The 21,163-nt window shown below is 28.7% G+C and overlaps 1 protein-coding gene across 3 annotated transcripts; it reads right to left on the bottom strand.

Moving 5' to 3' along the window:
• Positions 1-16,325: 16,325 nt before the first annotated feature.
• On the bottom strand, positions 16,326-20,571 carry LOC111285532 (inactive rhomboid protein). Of its 3 annotated transcripts, none has more exons than XM_089762112.1 (7): positions 20,019-20,571; positions 19,241-19,432; positions 19,003-19,146; positions 18,774-18,893; positions 18,560-18,646; positions 17,736-18,070; positions 16,326-16,718 (listed from the first exon to the last, which is right to left on the bottom strand). In XM_089762112.1, the coding sequence occupies exons 1-7, from the start codon at positions 20,364-20,366 to the stop codon at positions 16,652-16,654; spliced, it is 1,293 nt and encodes a 430-aa protein (XP_089618238.1). In that variant the 5' UTR covers positions 20,367-20,571; the 3' UTR covers positions 16,326-16,651. The 3 variants fall into 3 exon arrangements, with proteins under 3 accessions (XP_089618238.1, XP_022730751.2, XP_089618237.1); XM_022875016.2 differs by having other exon boundaries at positions 17,646-18,070; positions 20,019-20,565; XM_089762111.1 differs by lacking the exon at positions 16,326-16,718 and having other exon boundaries at positions 17,645-18,070; positions 20,019-20,569.
• Between the last annotated feature and the right edge of the window lie 592 nt (positions 20,572-21,163).

The following is a 21,163-nucleotide window of genomic DNA, read 5'->3' as shown; positions in this document are numbered from 1 at the left end:
AAGGATCGAAAATCTCATCTCATTTCCAATTAGATTGTGCTTAAGTCTTATCATGTTAGAAAAAAAATCTCAACAATTTTCTTTCTTTAGGAAAACTCTTTTTTTCCTTTTTATCTCCAATATCAAATCCCAATCTTCTTTCTTCACTCAAAGTTTGCATAAGTGCAATTGTTATGAATGAAGTGTTTCCTACTTAGAGTACAAATGCAAACATTTATCTCATCAATATAGATGCAAATGTTTCCCACTAAAACACAAATGTAAATATCTATCTAACTTTTTTTTTCACTAATATGAAATGCAAATATCTTATATAAAAAATGCAAATGTAGTGGTTAATGTTAAATGATGCAAATGCTTGATCCAAATAATTTACTATATAATTAAATGCATGATCCAAGTAATAATGCAAATGGAAATTCTAAACAAAGATTTAAACTCACTAAATGATTCAAATGCCCAATTCAAACCATGATGCGAATGCATGATTCGAATAATTATGCATATGCACAATTCCAACAATGATGCAAATGTATATTTAAAACAAATATTTAGAGGCCTACCAAATTATATAAATGCAGGGCTCTAACAATGATGCAAATTCAATATTCAAAACAATAATTCAAGTGTTTGATCTAAATAATGATGCAAATGCAATTATCAAAACAAAGTGTTTTCTTTGCTCTGTAAAGGTCTCTCTTATCATATTGGATTGGAAACCATCTTTCTTCTATCCATCAAAATTCATATGTACAATAACTGAAATTTAAATGTTTTTCCAAAGACTTTCAAAAGAATAGAAACAACAATTGCCCATAATAATTAAAAGAATCTTTTCTTCAAACTGTTCATATTACCATCATAAGCTTATTGAATGGCAATAGAAAATTGTCACACAACTATTTTTCATGATGAAGATAAAATGAATAAATTCTTTCTTCTTTTTTAAGAACATGTGATTAAATCTCTTGAAAACTAGTGATTACTATCTAGAATGAATGAAGTGAATCATAACTTGGTCTTTCTAAATGGATAAGATAGGTTGGCACATCAAGATCTTGGTGATCAAATGAAACTTTATCATCAGATAAGAAATGGATAATTAATGTTTCTTTATCTAAGCTTACAAATGAAAGTTATCTTTTAAAGCACAACCCATTTTGGCACTCATTTAGTTTCTTGATATGTAGCTTTCTAATAAATGTCAAGACTAACTATAATAAGTTCAAAATTTCTGGGATAGAAAGGAAAAAAAAGCACAAACTCATAATAATTCTTTAAAGTGAGATTGATTTTCTTAAGTTTCTTAAAGGTTTTCAATGCTTATTAGTTCATTTAAAATTTCTCTTTTTAATGCTTCTTGTTTTGCCTTGGTATCATGCAATCAGCTACTCTTAATCTTACTTTAGATTGCCCTTTCTGGTTTTTATCCTAATGTTTTCTTCTTTTTTTTACTTTTTCATTTTTCCTTGATTATTCTACCATGCATTTGAAAACTCAAAATTCATCCAAAGCCAAATGATGATGATGATATCCTAAGGAAAAACTATTTAATTTAGGTATCCACACTTGAAGAAAATGAACTTTTCAAAGGACATAATGTAGGCTAGGGTTTAAAGTTTTGAAAGAAAGGATGAATAAGCATAAAATATGTGTTTAGGGGTAATTAAATCAATGATCATTTCTTTGCTTGAAGACATTTTCCCTTTTTCAAAACATGCTTTTTCATTTCTATTTTTTTTCTTACATATATCCATTTTTGATAGATTTGGAACTTAATGTACTTCAAATTTGCCCCTTAATTCTAAGCATGCCATCTTCAACTTAGGATCCAATATTGTTTTAATGAGATATTTATTCCTAATTGCCATCAATATAGAAGGTGCTCATTCACAAAAACTTTAACAAGCTTAAGAGAGGTAGCAAATGGATAATTTCATTTTTGTGATAGAAATATGAAAAATGATCATTTATCATTTCAAATATGAACACTTCTATTAAAGAACAATTCTTGAGAAAAATTTTTTTGTTCTTTTTTTTTTAAATCATTTGAATATTTCATATGCATGATGTTACAATCAACTCTTTTATTTTTTTTTCTTTGCTTTATTTTCAACTTATGTTCAAAGTATATCACTTCAATTTGCTACTCAAATAAAGGCCTAATGTAATGATTTGCATTTTCAAGTTCACTCTAGATGTTCATGTAATCCTCATTAAAGGAAAAAAACATGTTACATCAATCAGGATGGTACAAAAGGGTATTGAAGACATCAAGTAATTAGGCTTTTTCAGTAAATTTACCCCAAGATATAGGCAAAAGATAACTTTAGGGAAACGATTTAGATAGGATGTTGAAAAAATATGGCCTATTTGGTAATTTGTTCTAAGAAAGGAATTGAAAAGTTTAAGATTTGTGAAAGAACTTGGGTAGTAATGTGTTCAAGATAACCTTAACATTTATCAAACTACCATAACCTAGAATCTTTAGGAAAGTCCCTCATGTATTGGCTTACAAATATTTTACAAATTAACTAGTCTTTTTATTATTCATAGCCTAAATGAGGATTATCTCTTAGTTAAGTGAAAATAGGGTCTATGAAAATTAGGAATTCAAGCTTTGTTAATCATGTGGTTCTCAATTATTTAAAGGATGAAATGACTAGTGATGAAGTAATGTATGTATGAATTGTTTACATGAACAACAAAAATATGTCCACAAATACATGTATGTAATGCATGATGAATTGGATATGAACCTAAATCATGTAACAAAAAGAAAATAAATTCCAAAATACCACCCATTTTTTATGCAAATAAAATTCTTCAACAGGAACATAAATATGAACAAATTGAAGTCAAGATGAAACATGTTCCATCTTGTATCTTAATATTGGGTTATTTGCTACATAATAAATGGATATGGCTCTAACATAAGGTTGGCTTCTTAGGATCCACTATATGCTTAGTTTGAACTTTCACAACTAAAAGGTTCCTAAATTGTTTCTAGTCATCCATGCATGACTAATAAGGCACCTAATCTTCATCCATAACAATATATGTAGATATCCCAATTTGTTCGAGGTTTAAAATTTCAGCATTACTTTTGAAGGTGTATTGATTTTTTATATTATTTGAACCTAATTTGGATCTAAGTTTAGAAACCTAATTTTTGATTTATTAGTTTAAGTTTTTTTATTTATTTTTATTTATAGGTTATTTATGTTCATTAGTTATTTTTATTTAGTGATTTATTTCTTATATATCTTTATTTATTTTTTAATTATCTTTGTTTTTATCTTTTTGAAACAAAAAAAATGAAAAAAGCTAAAAAAAGTGTAGGTGAGGTTGAATTTTTGGAGGATAGAAATTCAATCAATTCAAAGGTTTTGTACCAAGATCAATTTCTTTGTTAAATACACAATATGTTGATAAAATCTCAGGAGTTTGATTTTAAAACAAAGGTGAAAATGTGGATAAGATTCTAAGATTATTTTGAAGATTATTTTTAGAATAATCTTTTATTAAGTTAGAGTCTTTATCAAGTTGGAACTAGACTCCTATAAATACCCTATAAATTTATATAATCAACATACAATAATCACATAAGAGAATTTGAGAGTAGAAAAGTTTTAGGTAGTTTAAGTTCAAGTTTTAGGCTTTTCTAGTTCCTGATGATTTTCTAACGAGATACTCAGGCTTAGCAACATTTTCAATTACGGTGACAATTGTTAGCAACCATTGAAGTTCGTTACAAGGATTCTAATAATACTTTCAAATTTCAACAACGATTCTAAATTTTTTAAGCGTTAATCGAATCTGACTCGACTCATAGCATTTACTCGATATCTGTCACCTGTTAAACCATTGCAAAGCCAAGTCATCAAGCTGAATTGAGTCACCAAACTAGTCATGAGCCAAGTAAAAAATTTTAGGTATAATTTTAGTTTATTTATTTATTTATTTAAAAATTAAAATATTAAAAAAAAAACTTCATCAACATATTGGAAATTATGAAATTTTAAAAAATTTTGAAAAAAACAAACTTATCCACATATTGGATGGTTAAAAGTTTTGAAAATAATTAGAAAAAACAAAAATAAGAACTTTACCAATATATTGGATGATTTTATGATTTTTAAAATGTCTAAAAATAGGATTTTACTAACATATTGAAAAATTTTATTTGTTTAAAAAATAATTTTAAAAAATAATATTTTTTGAAAAGGAAAATAATTTGCATGAAATCCTACCAACATATTAGAGGATTTTTTTTGGACAGAAAATCTTACCAACATAGTTAAAGATATATTCTGAAAATGAAAATTGATTTTAAATTTTGAAAATGAAAATTGATTTTAAATCCACAATAATAGAATTATTAAGAATGTTGCATATAACAATTTCCACCTAAGTTTCTAGGTGAGAAGTTCTTTCTAAATTTTATCAACATATTAGAGAATTTTAAAAAGATTTTCGACATTAAGATTCTCGCAAAAATTTTCACTTGTCACAAATAAAAGTTTTTTATAAAAATTAAATGAATTTGATGATGGAGCCTTTTCAAATGTGATAGATAATCTCCTTAAATACTCTTGAGGTGAGAGAATGTCCTAAATTTTTACTAACATATTGGAGTAATTAGAGGATAATTTTCAATATTAAATTATTTGATAAAAGTTTTTAAGACTTTGGATAATATGAAATCAACTGGTACCATTTTTTAGATGGGTGTTGTAAGGGTACTATAACTATCCATGCATATAATTATACTTCCAAATCTATTATAGTTTTGTAGACTAAAATCTACTTTTTTAAGGAACTAGAGTCAAGCTTAGAATTTCTTTTTAAAAGGGGACAAATTCAATTAGTTGGCCAATCACATCTTAATAAAAAATATTGGTGGCAACTTTGAAGTTATATCTAGCGATAAGTTTATGGACTTATACATTATAACAATTTGACAACTCCATTAGGGAGTTTGTCGAGAGACTAGCTAGTTTATCTTTAAAGACTTTTTATAGTTTATCTTTTTTTTACTAAGTAATATTTTGTCATTGTATTTTTTTCTTACTGAGTAATATTATGTTATTTATTAGCATTTCATAATGTGAGCTTTGTACTTGTGTTTCGTCCCTTAGGAAGGAGTAAATTACCTATACTTTCATGAGATTTCATGTTTTCGCATGAGCTAGTGAAATACTTCCACTTAAATTGAACCCTTTCCACTTGTAGCTTATGATAGGTAAAGATTAAGGTACTTTATTTGTCTGTCCTGGACAAGGATATGAGAAATAATTTGAAAACCTTTAGGTTGTGAATCCGAACCACATGTAGTAAAACATAAGAAGCCAATCTTAAGTTAGAGCCACTTTCGCCCATTTTTAGAATGTAACCTAATTAGGGCATTTGAGTGAACTCTTCAAGTTTCATTTGTACCAACCTATGAAAGATTTGAAAATTTTATGGTTATTCAGTATCATATTCATTGTTAAGTGGTTATATGTTAGACTTTAATGCATGCATCATTAACGTATGCATTCATCCATGCATTATAATATGGCAAACATTAGTACATACATTCATTATTCCTTCATACATTGTTATGCATATATTTATTTGTTTATGCATCATAATTTGTTATGTGTTAAGCATTTAGTGTATTCATTCATGCATATCAAAATTTTTAAGTAAGTTAGGATAATTTTGAAAACTTCTTTGCATAAACACTTAGTAATATAAGCATACCAATTATCGTATACAAGGTTCAAAAATAGCTCAATCATCTAAGAATCTAACTCAACCTACTCATCAGTAGTACAATACTCAATCCCTAGCCAAATGTATGGAGCAAAAGAATGCCAACCCCCTTGAAAAATTAGAGAAGGCCTAGAGGAGCTTGGAGAAGAACTAAACAAAATATTATAGGCTTTGAATAAATTGAATAAAAGAAAGACTATGGAAGAAGATTCCATTCCACAAAACCATCCATTATAGGATGTTATCAACCTCTTATACCTTTCTGAGTATAGCTGTATTAAGTCTAAACATCTTAAGGGATTTTTCCATAATAATTTACATTTTTTATAGGATATACCTATCTTGGGATACCTTTTGCATCAACCCAAAAGCAATTTCAAAGCTTCATTGATCTTGTCTTCACAGAAAATACAACTAAATTAGTTTTAATCTCTGACTTAGATGACTTAAAAGAGAAGGATAAGTTGAAATTGAAGGTAGTTAAGAGTTTATAAGACTCAAAATTTGAATAAAAAATGAACATACTAAAGAAGAGGTTACGAGTCATTAAAAGAATGCACTTTTATGGTTTTATGCATGAAACTAGCCTTTGCTTGATCCCATATATTGTACTATTGCCAAAATTCAAGGTTCTAGAGTTTGAAAAGTAAAATGGTACGAAGTGTTTAATAACTCACGTCATTATATGCTGTTAGAAAATGGTTGCCTATACTAGTAATAAAAAGTTGTTGATACATGTACTTCAGGATAGTCTTACAAAGTTTGTTGCTAGATGGAACTCTAGCTAGGCAAGGCTCGCATTATTTCATGAGAAAAATTGGTAAGGGCATTCATTACATAATATCACCACATCATAGACTTGGCCTTTGACCATTTTATCTTTGTAAAATATGAAAATAAAAGCTACGAAGATTTTCAAAGAGTATGTTTAAAGGTAGAGGGACATTGTTACCTAAGTCTAACCACTTATCACTAAGAAGAAGACTACTATCCTATTTGTTAGCACTTTGAAGGATTTATATTATGATAAAATTATTAGAAATGCCATTGAAAACTTTACTGACATGGTAATCTTTGGAGAAATTATTAGAAATGACATTAAGAATGATAAGTTAGATAAAGGAAAGGCTATCAGTGATAAAAAAATTGGGGCTCCTAAGAAGAAGGAGAATAAAGTTTAAGTTGTGACTTTGAAAGACCATAGTTTAGAATTTATGCTCTATACCTACAACTAGTTTATCCTACCTATTATCTAGTAATTAATAATATCGCACTAGTCCCTTATCAACTTGTTTCACAACCAGCTTACCACTCAACCTTTCAAACACCCACGTATAGGCCTAGTTCTATCACTACACCAGTTTAAAGCCTAACAGCCAAACAAATGGTTTAAGAAGACCTCAAAACAACTAAGAGAGAACCTATATTGATCCTATCCCTATGATCTACGCTAAGTTTTTCTAAAACTTATTAAGAGTCATTGGTATCATTAGTTCATCTGGAACCACTGAAGCCTTCATATCCTAAATGTTATGATGTTAACATTACATGTGATTATCATAATGGGAACAAGGTCATTTTATAAAAAGTTACCTTATTTTTAAGTACAAGGTATAAAGTTTGATTCAAGTAGGCTTAGTGAGTTTTGACAAATTAGGGGTGCCAAATGTCATTAAAACTCTTTAACTAATCATATAGGGGCATAATTTTGGAAAAGATAAGAAAAGTTAAAGCTAGCTGGTAACTACTTGTCATTTTAGGATTCTTTTAGAGTAATGTTGTGATTCTTTTTATGTATTAGAACTTTATTTTTTAATCATTTTAATAAAAATAACAAATATTATGCATTTCATTATATTTTCTTTTTCATCCAAATCACTATTCTATGATTTATTATTTCTCATATCTTTTTTTATTCTCCGATTTCAAATGATGAATGTTTAGACAATGATAACAACAATTATAAGATTTAGTTTTGAAAACTTATTTATCTTGATAAACTTGATCTATGAAGATTATTTGAGTAAAAAGATCAAGTTATGTAAAGAGAGTTAAGATTGGCAGACAAGTTGTGAAAGTATATGGCTCTTTATGATGATCCATAAGTCTATTTTTATTCAATAAATATTATTAAAAAAAAATTCAAATTTGAGATGAAAAATGGTCATTTTTTTTCTTTCAAAAAATTATTCATTATTATCCCTTTTGAGCGTATTATGATTTATTTTTCTAAAAAATCCCAACTAAGGATCACCCTCAACACTAAATGGTAAATTTTGGGAAGTGACTTATTTGGTAAAAAAAAGAAAGAAAGTAAAAGGTCATAAGAGTTCTCAAAGATGGAGAGTAAAAAATAACAGCTGGGCCTTTCATAAAAAGAAAAAACAAATGCCATAAATGATTTGAGAGGTAAGGTAGAAAAAAATCCTTTCGAGAGTGAATCTTTCTTGAAAAGTAAAAGAAAAAATGAGAATGAAATGAAAGGTAAATATGAAGAAGAGTGAGGGCTAAACGCCAAAGTTTTTTAACTTAATGAGAAATTATCCTTTGGTTTAAACCATTTCAACACATGTTTTGATCCAATTTTATCCATTTTTTCATGACCCCTCATTGTTACGTGCCTTAAAAATCTATTTTTATCAAATGTGAATGCTTGAATTGAAGAATCATATATGAAACTAAGGTATGCTTGTAATAGGACAATGAGTTTTTTATTTGCTCTCAAGATTGATTTGAAATGTATGAGAGATATCAATAATGGATAAAGTGAAAGAAAATGAGAAGAAAAAAAAAAATGAGAAAGAACTGAAAAAATGAAAAAAAGAAAAAAAAAGAAAAGGAAAACATAAATTGAAAATCCAAAAGGGTGATTTGGGTAGAAAATATATGAGTTGAAATCTGAAAAGGCAATTAGGTAAAAGATCCTGCTAAACTAGGGCAAGATCTGATAAGCTCAAAATGATTTGAAAATTCAATGGAATAAGTTGTTGGAAAAAAATTATAGATTAATGTTAAAAATTGTTTGAATATTCATTATTTGGATATTGTTATACCATCTAAACACTTATCCTAATGGTGTGCTTTGAAATTATTCATTTTACTATTTGTTTTTTATTGGATTTGTTTTTGTATTGATTATCCCTTTCTTTCAATTTACCTTATTTTCAATCAATTTTGTATCCTTACAATGAATCAGGGAAACATGTGATGCATTAAATTTGTCATGAATTGGAATAATAATGAATAAATGAATGATAATGTTTATAAAAGATTCTTGCATTCTTTTAAAAAGAAATTAAGGACAACAAGGGCAAGAAGAAAATGAAATGAAAATGGTGAAAGAAGCTTAAGAAGATGTTTTACATGTGTGATAACCAAGTGATGAAAATCATGATGGATTAGTAAATAGAACTTGCGAGTTATGACCTAATAATGGAAATGATAATAGATCAGTTGATGAAATTTATGAGTTAATTTTAAACCTACAAAATGGTAGAGTCTTAAGAACTTATTACAATGATTAGAATTGCATGACATTAATTGACATTTGCATTACATGCATTACATTCATGACAGTCATTTCATGGATAAGAAATTTTTATTCTGAATTTTGAAATTAAACCCCGTCAAAGGCTAAGGATTTTTTCTGAGAAAATGTTGATCTTCAATGGGAAAAATTTTTCAAGATAAAATTTTAACCCTTAGATGTAAAATTTTGTTATGACTTTGGGTCTTGATTGAAAAAAGCTTTTAATTGAGTTATTAAACAGTGGATAAGAAAAGATATTTTAAAAAGATTTTAAAGTTGTTGAGCTTCTGTTTAGATGAACTTTTTTTGTTGAAAGATTTTTCTGATGAGAATCTTAAAACTTTTAAATACGAATCTTTAGGACAATAAATTTTGGATGTGAAACTATAAAGTTTTTTGAATGGGAATTTTTTACTTTTGGATGTGAATCTCTAATTTTTTCGAATGTGAATATTTGAATTTTGGATGTGAATCTCTAAGTTTTTTAAAAAATGAACTTTGATATTTCATTTGTGAATGATTGAAATTATTTGTGAATCTTAAATATTGCAAATCTTTAACTTTTGCAATTCTTTGAATTTTTGTGAATCTTTGATTTTCTTATGAATCTTTTAGTTATTGAGAATCTTTGAAGTCTTTTGAATTTTTGGATTTTTATTAATCTTGAAAATTTTACAAACCTTTAAACGTTAGGTGCGAACCATGAAATTGTAGTTATGCATCTTTGTATTTCAAACTGTGAACTTTTAAATTTCAAAATGCAAAGCTTTGAAGTTCATTTATGAATCAAATTATTTGCAAATTTTTGAAATTATTTACGAATCTTTACAATTGTGAACTTTGAACTCTTACGAATTTTTGACCTTTTTTGAATCTTTGATTTTTTTGTGAATATTTGATTTTTTGTGAACCTTTGAATTTAATTGTGAATCTTTAAATTTTAAATTGAGTATTTGAATTTCAAATTGCAAACATTTGAAATTCAAGTTAGGAATCCTTGAATTTCAAATTACTAATGTTTGAATTTTCAGTTGTGACTCTTTGAAAATTATGCAAGTTGTGAATATTTTTTATTTATGAGAATCTCTAAGTTTTTATTTTGGGTCATACCCAAATGTAATGGATGTCTATATTCTTTTAAATTTTTATTTCATAGAAAATGCACCAAGAAAGAAAGCTATAAACACCTCTATTTTATTTGGGGTTTAGCATTTCAAAATTACTTATGGAGGCATATTGATTTTTTATATTATTTGGACCCAATTTGGGTTTAAGCTTAGAAACCCAAGTTTTCTTTTAGTATTTTAATTTTTTATTTTCATTTATAGGTTATTTATCTTTATAGATTATTTATCTTCACTAGTTATTTTTATTTAGTGATTTATTTCTTATATATCTGTATTTATTTCTTAATTATCTTTACTTTGTTTTATCTTTGTTCTAATTTTTTTGAATAAAAAAATGAAAAGAGTTGAAAAAAGGTGTAGGTTATGTTGAATTCTTGGAAGACAAGAATTCATTCAATTTAAGGCTTTTGTATTGAGATCAATTTCTTTGTTAGATACACGATATGTTGATAAAATATAAAGAGATTGATTTTAGAAAAAATAGGTGAGGATATGGTTGAATTTTAAGATTATTTTGAAGATAATTTTTAGAATAATCGTTGATTGAGTTAGAGTTTTATCAAGTTGGGACTAGGCTCTTATAAATATTCTGCAAGTTTATACAATCAACATATAACAATCACATAGGAGAGTTTGAGAGTATAAAAGTTTTAGGTAGTTTAAGTTCAAATTTTAGGCTTTTTTCAATTCTTAACTATTTTCTGGCAATATTCCCAACCTTCGACAAGATTTTCAGATTCTGATGACATTTTTTAGTAAGTGCTGAAGTTCTTGATGAGGATTTCGACAATACTTCTAGATTTTGACAATGATTCTCAATTTTTTAAACGTCAATCCGATTTGACCTAATCCACAGTGTCTGACTCAAGATCTGTCATCTGTTGAGCTACTACTAAATCAAGTTGTCGAGCCAAATCGAGTCGTTACACTAGTCATGAGTCAAGTCATTTTTTAAGTCGAGCTAAGTAAAAAATTTTAGGTATATTTTTAGTTTATTTATTTAAAATAAAAAATGTTTTTTTAAGGAAAATACTTTTTGAAAAATGAATAAATTTTACAAACATATTGGAAGGTTTGAAATTTAGAAAATTTTTGAAAAAATAAAACCTTATCCACATATTGAAAGGTTAAAAGTTTGAAAAGAATTAAAAAAAAAAAGACAAAAATAAAAATCTTACCAATAAATTGGAGGGTTTTGTAATTTTTAAAATGTCTAAAAATAAGATTTTACTAATATATTGAAAAATATTATTAGTTTAAAAAATAATGTTAAAAAAATAATATGTTCAGAAGGGAAAATAGTTTGCGTGAAATCCTACCAATATATTGGAGGATTTTTTTTTGTTTGGGCAAAAAATCTTGTCAACATATTAGGCTATATTTTATGAAAATGAAAATTAATTTTGAATATCTGATGATGGAATTACAAGAACGTTGCAAATATCAATTTTCATATAAATTCATAAGTGAAAAATTCTTTCTAAATGTCACCAACATATTGGAAAAGATTTTCTATATCAAGATTCTCGCAAAAAATTTCACTTATCATAAATAAAAGATTTTTTATAAAAATTAAATGAATTCGATAATAGAACCTCTTCGAACGGGACAAATAATCCTTTTGAATACTTTTGAGGTGATGAATGTTTTAAAATTATTACCAACATATTGGAGTAATTGTAGGATAATTTTTAATATTAAATTACTTGATAAAATCTTTTAAGATTTTAGATAACATGAAACCAACTGGTATTATCCTTTGGGTGGGTGTTGTAATAGTGCCATAACTTTTCCTACACGTAACTGTACAACCAAGTCTATTTTAGTTTCATAGACTAGAATCTACTTTTTTAAGGAACCTGAGTTGAGCTTAGAACTTCTCTTTAAAAGGAGATATATTCAGTTAGATGACTAATTACACTTAAATAAAAAAGATTTATGGTGACTCCTAAGTTGTGTCAATAATAGGTTTATGGACTTATACGTTATGACAGGCTACAAATGGAAAGAGTTTTGTTTGAATAAGAGTCTTTCGCTAGCCATTACTAAGGTTAACACTTCAAAAAGCATAAGTACTTTACCTTTTTTTTTAAAAAATAACAAAATCTGAGTGTAAAGCTTATATTATGCATATGCATGAGATAGTGTATGTTAAGGAACAAACCCTTTAAATGTCCCACCATTATTTACAAAAATAAATAAAAAATTAAAATAAAAATTTATATACATTAAAAGAAATCAAGACCATTCAACCAAAATATAGGATAATATAAAATCAATTTCTAGCTCGACTTTTGAAATCCCCAGTGGAATTGTCAACTGTCATAATGCTTAAGTCCAAAAACTCGATTATTAGACATAAAATTATGTAGTTGATACTAATTTTTTTTAAATGTGACTGACTACTTAAGTGAATCTATTATTTTAAAAAGGCTGTAAGCTTGACTAAGAGTCCTTAAAAAAATAGATTCTGGTTTACGTTTTAGAACTAAATTTGAAAGTTAAGCTATGTATGAAAAGGTTTTTGATAGTGGAATTGTCAACTATTATAATGTTCAAGTTTGAAAACTCGATTATTAAATACAAAATTATAGTTGCTACTAATTTTTTTAAAGTACATATGACTAACCATCTAGATGAATCTAACCTTTTAAGGAGGCTATAAGCTTGATTAAGAATTCTTAAAAGAATAGGTTTTAGTTTATGTTAAAAACAAGATTCGAGAGTTAGATTATGTATGAAAAAGTTTCAGCATCCTCACAATACCTATTCTAAAGATGGTATTAATTAATCATATAATATCCTAACATTGGTCTTAATTTAATGGTTTTATTTGTTTATTTTTGTTGTTTTTTATTAATTAATCTAAATTTTATTTTATAAAAATATCTTTTATTAGAAAATTCCAAAAAATTCTTCCTATTAGGCTTATAAAATTATTGAAAAAGAATTCCTTACTTAGAAATTTTGAAGTGATTACCTTTGTATTTCCCTCTTAATTTCATCATTAGAAAAATCTTATTTATAATTAAAATTACATAATAAAGTAATCGCATGACCTTATTTACAAAATTTTAAAATAAATATCACAACACATAAAACAGGGTTAAATAAATAAATAAACAAATTATATATAAAAAAATAAAAAGGGTTAGATAATAAATAAATGAAATAAATTACTAAAAAATAGAAAAGAAAAAATGGTTTGAAATATAAATAAAAGTTAGATAACAAATAAATAAATAAAATAAAATAAAATAAAAACCTAAAAAACAAAAGAAAATAGTAAAATAAAGAAACCTATTGAACGAGTCAAGTTTCACTTGGTCGGCAAACGAATCTTATCGATTCAAGACACAAATCTTTAGATTTTTTTTTTTTTTTACACTTGAAATCGTGTCATTTCAACCAAGGTATTTATATTGATAAATGTTTTTTTTTTCCTTCGGTTTTTTCCATTTCCTTCTTTCTGTACCTCGATTCTCTATGACATCTCTCTAAGAATCCTAGTTATTGGCACCAAAATAATCGAAAGAACACTGAAAAATTCAAAATTTGATTGAAATCTTCAGCGAAAACTTCAAAGCCTACCTAAAATTCAAGATTTTTCAAAAATTTTCAAAAAAATCCCAAATTTTTTTCTCCAAAATTTCCCTATACTTTTAGACTCCCAGAATTCATTAGCCAAATTATTTCTCCCAAAATCTAGTCCGAGAACCTAAACTAAACTAATCCCAATCAATTACACTACGAAAAAACTAAAATTGAATTTTACTTGTCTACCAGTTGTTATCTGTTGAATTGAACTCTCCTTAATCTCTACAACTAAGCCTAGATATAGAATCAACCTCTGAATTTCACCACTAAGAATTTATCAAAAAGAATAGTATCAAATTATATATATTTTTGTTTGCCTATTTCCTTACTGATTGTTGATTGATTCCGCATTTGCTTGTGTGGATTCTTAGAGACCTAATCCTAAATTAAATGGAACACGAACTTCTCCTGATTTACTTTCTCAAGAATTTAGTTTTAGAATTTAACTCTAATCCCATTTGGATTACTCCCAAAAATAAAATCAAATACATTATATATTATATTAGGATTTAAAATCCAACCAAAAGTGTAGCAAAAATTTTAATTCCAACACAATTCTAAGAATTTTATCCAATTTGATTCTCCCTTTTGTAATTTCAATTTTTTTAACAACTACAATAAAAAATAAAATAAAATAAAAATTAAAAAACAATAAAATCTAATTAAAATTCTGGACTAATTAGATTATTTACATTCTGAAAATTATAGAGCATGGAATATAGAAGGATCATGAAAAGAAATTTTCTGTTTTTTTGCTCTTCAAATGGTTCTTGATGATTATGTGACAAAGGATGTTCTTTCTTAATTGTGTGATGTTTTATTATGTGAATGTTTGTTTAGTGCTGTTGTGTTGCTCTTATATTGTGATTAAAGTTAGTATATTGTTTTTTATTCATCCAAAATAAGTAAAACAAAGTGAAAAAGATGTGAAAGATTGAACTTCAAGTGACACTATAGTCAATTGAAGAGTTTAATTAAACATATATTCTACAATGATTTTCTTTATCCAACCTTATCTGGAGTCTCTGGACGTAATTGGGATTTTGTGGGTTTATGTTTTTTTAAATTGGATGTAATTGATGAATTTTGCATTATGTTTCTCCAAATTAAACGCCAGTCAAGGGTGCTGAATAGAAGTTAATGGGGCACCAACCGGGACAGAATTTGGGGGTAGAGGATTTCCATTTGCAAGGATCAAAAAGGTTTTGGTGAGAAATGAGGGACGCGTAGAAAAGATTCTTGATCAAAAAGGGCTACAATTCTTAAGCTTTTTTTTTTGGGCAGTCCATATTATGCTTTCCAATACTCCACAATTGGCATTATTTAATTCATAATTTTAGAATTGACTGGATCCACCAAAGTTCATTCAGCAGAATCAACTCTCATTGGTTTTTACGCCAAATTCAAACTTGGCTTTCCTTATGAAGAGTCTCTGCTTCTTGATTGGAGGTACAACCTAGCAAATTTCGTGAATCTCATGATTGTGGGGCTGCTGCTAGTGGGGTGGCTTTCCCCTTTTTTCCCATCCATGGGTCCATCAGCTTGAAAATAAAAAACTCTATGAAGAATCACTTCATTCCAAATCAGCTCATCACTCATATTTCCTTCAACATCTTTCGTGACCAAGTCACTGCACATTTTTTTTTTCATCTCTTACTTTTCAACAATAATGCAACTTAAACTAATATTTAAGATTAAAATTTGATCTAGTCAAAAAAATCCGAAGTGCCTTTCTACATATGCAAGGTGTAAATTTTGTTTTCATAAAGAAAAATGCGATGTGTGTAACCTTTGACTTGTAACTAGACTACATGAGAGAATGGAGAATTGAACTTAGACTAGTTGATCAATTCAAAAACTTGTGTTACTACACATGGCCTTTAGAGAATTGAGTGATAACTAGTGAAAGCAATAAAAATTAATAACGTGAGTCCGGTGTCTTATTGGTTGAAAGTAGATAAGATCCTAAATCCACATCTAAAGAAATGGAAGCAAATGATGAAAAACATAGGCAGGTGTGATTCACAAAAGATAGGTAATCATCAATGAAAGGAGGACAAACAATTTCTTAGTATTTACCTTGAACTTTGAAAGTACACTATCATTGACTTTGATATGGTAAGTTTCCAAAGGAGAAATAAGCATGAAATGCAACAGTGATCAATGATCACCATTGCAATCCAGCAGCAGAAACATGTGAGATGTTGTAAACTTCTAAACGTTGGAGGAAGAAAATAGTAAACATCATTTTAACTACTTAAGTTGATGCTGCGAGAAATACAATGAAATAATTTAATTTTGCATAAGATGCCTTAAGGATGCAAACATTTTTAATCACCCTAAAATGTTCATTTACAGACATTTAATTTTCTCCAAAATAACTCTCACCAAGTTCAGAATGCTATGGTTCTAAAATACTTAAAATCTAACATGATAATAGTATAATTGCATAAGTGCATTTTTGTATGAGAATAACCAGGAAAACATCCATGAAATATACTCTTAAGACATACTGAATTCAAATTACTACCCTTCTGAAATTCAGAAGACTTACTAAGGGTAACAGAAATAAACACAAATATATAAAGCAGAACTTTTCTGAACATATTGATATGTACTAGCCTGTATAATATATCTTCTACACATCAATCTCAATTGCGGATACATCAGCACATATCCCTCTACAGATGCAATGGTGCAGCAACCTAAGAGAAAAGTTACACAAAAGAATATGTTAGAAAGGGATAAAATTCATAAAAATCTTTTACCAACGTTAAAACAAATATCACAAAAGTTTTGATTTCTTTGACTGCAATGAAAATTGAAGCGCGGCCCTATTAAAGTTCTGAAGCATATTCATTTGGCCAAGTTCTGCTAATCACCAAAACAAGTACAAAAAAATCATAGAAATATTAGAATTATAAGAAAATGCTATGCTTTCAATAATTAATCCACTATTAATTTTTTGATGAAATTAATACTATTTGAAACTTAGTTTTGATACCCAGATTGAGAAATTGTTTTCAATAGTTCAATAAAATTATGGCAACAAGATTAAGAAACAATAGCCAATTTATCCAAAATAAAAGTATCAAGAACAAAACTGAAAGTGTATCTGCCTAGCAGAAATTTTTTTATAGACAAGAAATGTTCTTTTCAAAAATCATTAACAAAATTGGGTAAAGCAAGCATGGTAAAAGTACTTAATAAGGGTCTAGGAACTAGGAGAGGATCCTCTCCATTACTTAAAAAGTAGTGGATATCTCCATTATTTCCAACTACATTTATTTTTACCACATCACTTTTTCCTCTTTTCACAATGAAAAAAAAAATCTCCTACCTTTTACGCATATTCATTTTAAATTCTAACTCTCTAAGTTTTTTTTCTTGGTTCTTATTCTATGAGCCTTCGACAATGCCAAGGATGAAAGATGTTAGAGGGAAAGGCAGCATCAATTAGAAGCCTGATGTTTGACCGGTTTAGATGAAGGTAAAGTCCAATTAGAAGCCTGGTCCTAGTTGGTGGCTGGATCGCCCGGTTGACCAGTCTAGGTACCCAGCTGGGTTGGGTTTTATTCAAAATGTCATTGGAACTAATTCGTACTAAATCACCAAAATTTTTAATTACTTACTAAGTCCATCTCTTCTTTGTGGTAGAAACTTTGGATATATTTTGAGCTTGTCTCCAAATCCTATTTGACTTTCCAATCGCGGATACTTGCCTTGGCCTTGAAGAAGGTGTATTAGGCTTGTGATTCGTTGATATTTCTTTCAGTGGAGTAGCCGGTCGAGACTTTGAATGCCATTCAGTTTGTCTCATAAAAGAGCTTGAAACTTTTGCAGGTGATGATTTCTGCTCTCTCTTTATATCAACTTCCTCATCTGTAGGAACTAGAGCTTGAGGACAGTTCTTTGGTGAGCAATCTGAATCAGAAGAGGAAGGGCTAGTAGTACTATCCATGTCATAAAGGACGTTATCCGTCATGACTGGAGTTTGCCAACAGTTTGGACTTGAGGTAGAGGAGGAAGGTCTCTGAAGCCTTGTCAGGTGGACAACCTGTAAGTAAAACAATATATGATTGGAGTCTAGGACAACACAACCAAAGGCATCATTTAAGCGACTAATACATCAATCATACTAGAACCTCATCAAGACGAGCTAATCACAAACCATAAACTATTGCGAACAAGTCATTATCACATGAATGATACATGATACATGAACATGATGAAGGCAAGCCATAACTTTTGCATATTCTCAAAAAATTCACAATTATTAATGTATCTTTCCTTTCCACACATGCAAAAACTGATTAATAACCTTAATTTCGATAATATGCACAAAGTTCATAATTCAAGATCTTTATCAAAGGATTAGTCTCTAAAGTTGATCACATCATTCTATATAACTTGATGAAAGAAAGAATTGCCCTGGTTAAAAGAAACAAATGGAAGAAGTAGACTGCTGGATAACTTCTGAGATTAGTTGAGTTAATTTTAATTATTCCTTAAATTTCAAAAAATATAGCTGCTAACAACTGCTCACCTTTTGTTCTAGAACCAGCATGTCCTTCTTCAATTTTGTGATTATTGTGCTCTTCCTTCGTATAATGTCCTCCAACTCCGATATCCTCTGTTATCAGGAAAAGTTTTCACTCAAAGTAAATGAAGGAAAAGGTATCGCCAAAAAAGGTGAACACAAACAAAGTAAATGAAGGAAAAGGTATCGCCAAAAAAGGTGAACACAAATGAAACATTACCTTTGAACTAGCGATATTGGACGACTGGGCAAAAGTAGTTAGCTCCCTTATTACTGCATCCTTTTCTTCACAGTCTCTCTTAAAGTTGAAGATATCTTGTTCTATTGCAAGGTTGTTCAACTGAAAAAAAAAAAAGTATGCACAACATCAAATTAAAGTTAACTTGAAGCCATTGTCATTAATTACAAATTGGATTTCAGCACTCCAAAATACATAAATCCTCCATCACCTGGATTTCAGATGCAGATGTGACACTTGAAGCCCAGTCTGATAAATCAGACATGCGGCGCTCCTCTTGTTCGGCCTCATTAGGCAATGCCATGTTATACTGGGGCATCTCATTCCCACCAGATGTTTTCATCATAGAATTACCCTGACACATCAATAAACAAGGGTAATTAAAATCAGTTCAATCAAGTGACCAAAGAAGATAATTTATTTGCAAGTGCCATAAACCAGATTCTTACTTTAAGTTGTTCACGGTGTTGATCACAAATCCAACAACCACAATCAACAAACTTTACACTTCCAGAGCCAAAAGTTTCATTCAATGGTGATTCTACTTTTGTTTTGGGCCCTGTCCCCTGTTTCTCCTCAGCGTTATTCAGCTGTTCACAGATATTCTCTACCTTTTGCTGCAAGCTTGAAAGCACCTGATCCTGCAAACCCATTTATAGGAAATTACATCAATTTGGATCATGACAATTCTGCACACTGGATCACTCACAAAAACGTTTGGATTTTCAAAATTCAACAGTGAAAGATTTGTTTTCTAAACTTGAATTTAAGTGTTAGCAATATATAAGAAAGGGTATGATATTCAAAATAAAAGGAAAAGAGAGAAATGAAAAACAACAGTTACAAGGTAATTAACTTGAGCAAGTATATCTGCAACTGATAAATTGATAATACCTTTAATAGAGCTATGTTGGTAATCATAAAACAGCTTAGCAATCAAACATAAACGGAATTAAAACTTCATTAGATTAACAAGTTCTTTGAGTTAATTGAACACTAAAACTGCACTAAGAAATAAATAAAAGAGCCACTTGAGTAATGATCTTTCAGGAAAAAAAAAAAAAAAGAAGTAATGATCTCACATACTCGAGTCCGGGAGAATTATTATACTAGAATTTTGACGAGACGTCACTGTAAAATTAAACTTAAAAAAAAAAAAGAATTATCCAAACAGTTGCTAATTGCTAATAATTTAAACAGGAATTAAAATAAAAGCAGAAAACAAACCCTCAGCTCGACGGATTTTTTGAGTTGGCATAACAGCCGATTCTTCTTAGACTCCACGGTTGCCACTCCGATCACCGCTACGATCAAGAACCTTTCAATGGGATTAAAGAGCTCCCAGGCCAAGGCCTCTTCTCGACTCAAGCCGCCTCCTATAGCACGAGCCGAGCTGGCTTCCTCGGCATTGACAAGGCATCCCTGGAGGGACACCCAGGCCAGCCGCCTAGAGGAAGAAACAACCGGCAGTCTCGGCTGGGGGAAGTAGGTGGAAAGGCGGCGAGGGCAAGGAGAGAATGAGGAAAGACAGACCCGAGATGGAGATGCTACGTCAGCCGAGTCGGCTTCTTCCATGGCCACATGCACACGGAGAAGAAGAGGAGTCGTTGTGATTATAAGGATTTGATTGATTTTGTTAATTACTGTATGAATGAAATTGGAATTTGATATTTGGAAATAATTTTGATTTTGATCCTTTTTTAGTAATTTGATATTTGGAAATAATTTTGATTTTTAAGAAGAAGAGAATGTAGGCGTTTGCTTTGGCATTTGTGAACTGGAATTTCAAATGTTTTGGTATGGGGGGAAAGTGAAGGGACTGGCGAAATCGAACGTTAGAACTGTCCTGTTGGCTGTTTGGGATCTTGACAAGTATAAGCATACAATTTTATAATTTTTTATATTTAATGATTAGTGAATTCATATCATATAAAATAATTTTATATAAAAATCATGTATCATAATTTATATTAATATAAAAATATAAAATACATATTTTTAATTTTATTAAATATATATTATTATTTTTTTTTTTCGTATAATGTTTATATCAAATTTTAAATTATTAAATTTATATTTTTTTATTATAAAAAGCTTTCTTAAAAAATGCGAAAAGAGACTAAGTTTTATGCTAAATTAATTTTAAAACCGTGCGATTCAAAAACATTAACAAAGCCACATTAAAGCCAAAGGGCCATAGCCCCAAGATTTTTCAATACTTTTAATAAATATGCATATAATTTACAAATACCCCTTTCAAAAAATAAAAATATCTCTCTAAGACAATAAAAAGTTGTTGCCTCGTGATTATAAATGTTTAACTTTTAAGATAAAAATTAATTTTCAAATTTAATTAATTTATAATAAATATA

This window comes from Durio zibethinus, chromosome 6 (assembly GCF_047325235.1).
Source record: "Durio zibethinus cultivar Kanyao isolate XHJ-2024 chromosome 6, ASM4732523v1, whole genome shotgun sequence".
NCBI lineage: Eukaryota > Viridiplantae > Streptophyta > Magnoliopsida > Malvales > Malvaceae > Durio > Durio zibethinus.
This window is presented reverse-complemented; position numbering and strand designations above follow the sequence as displayed.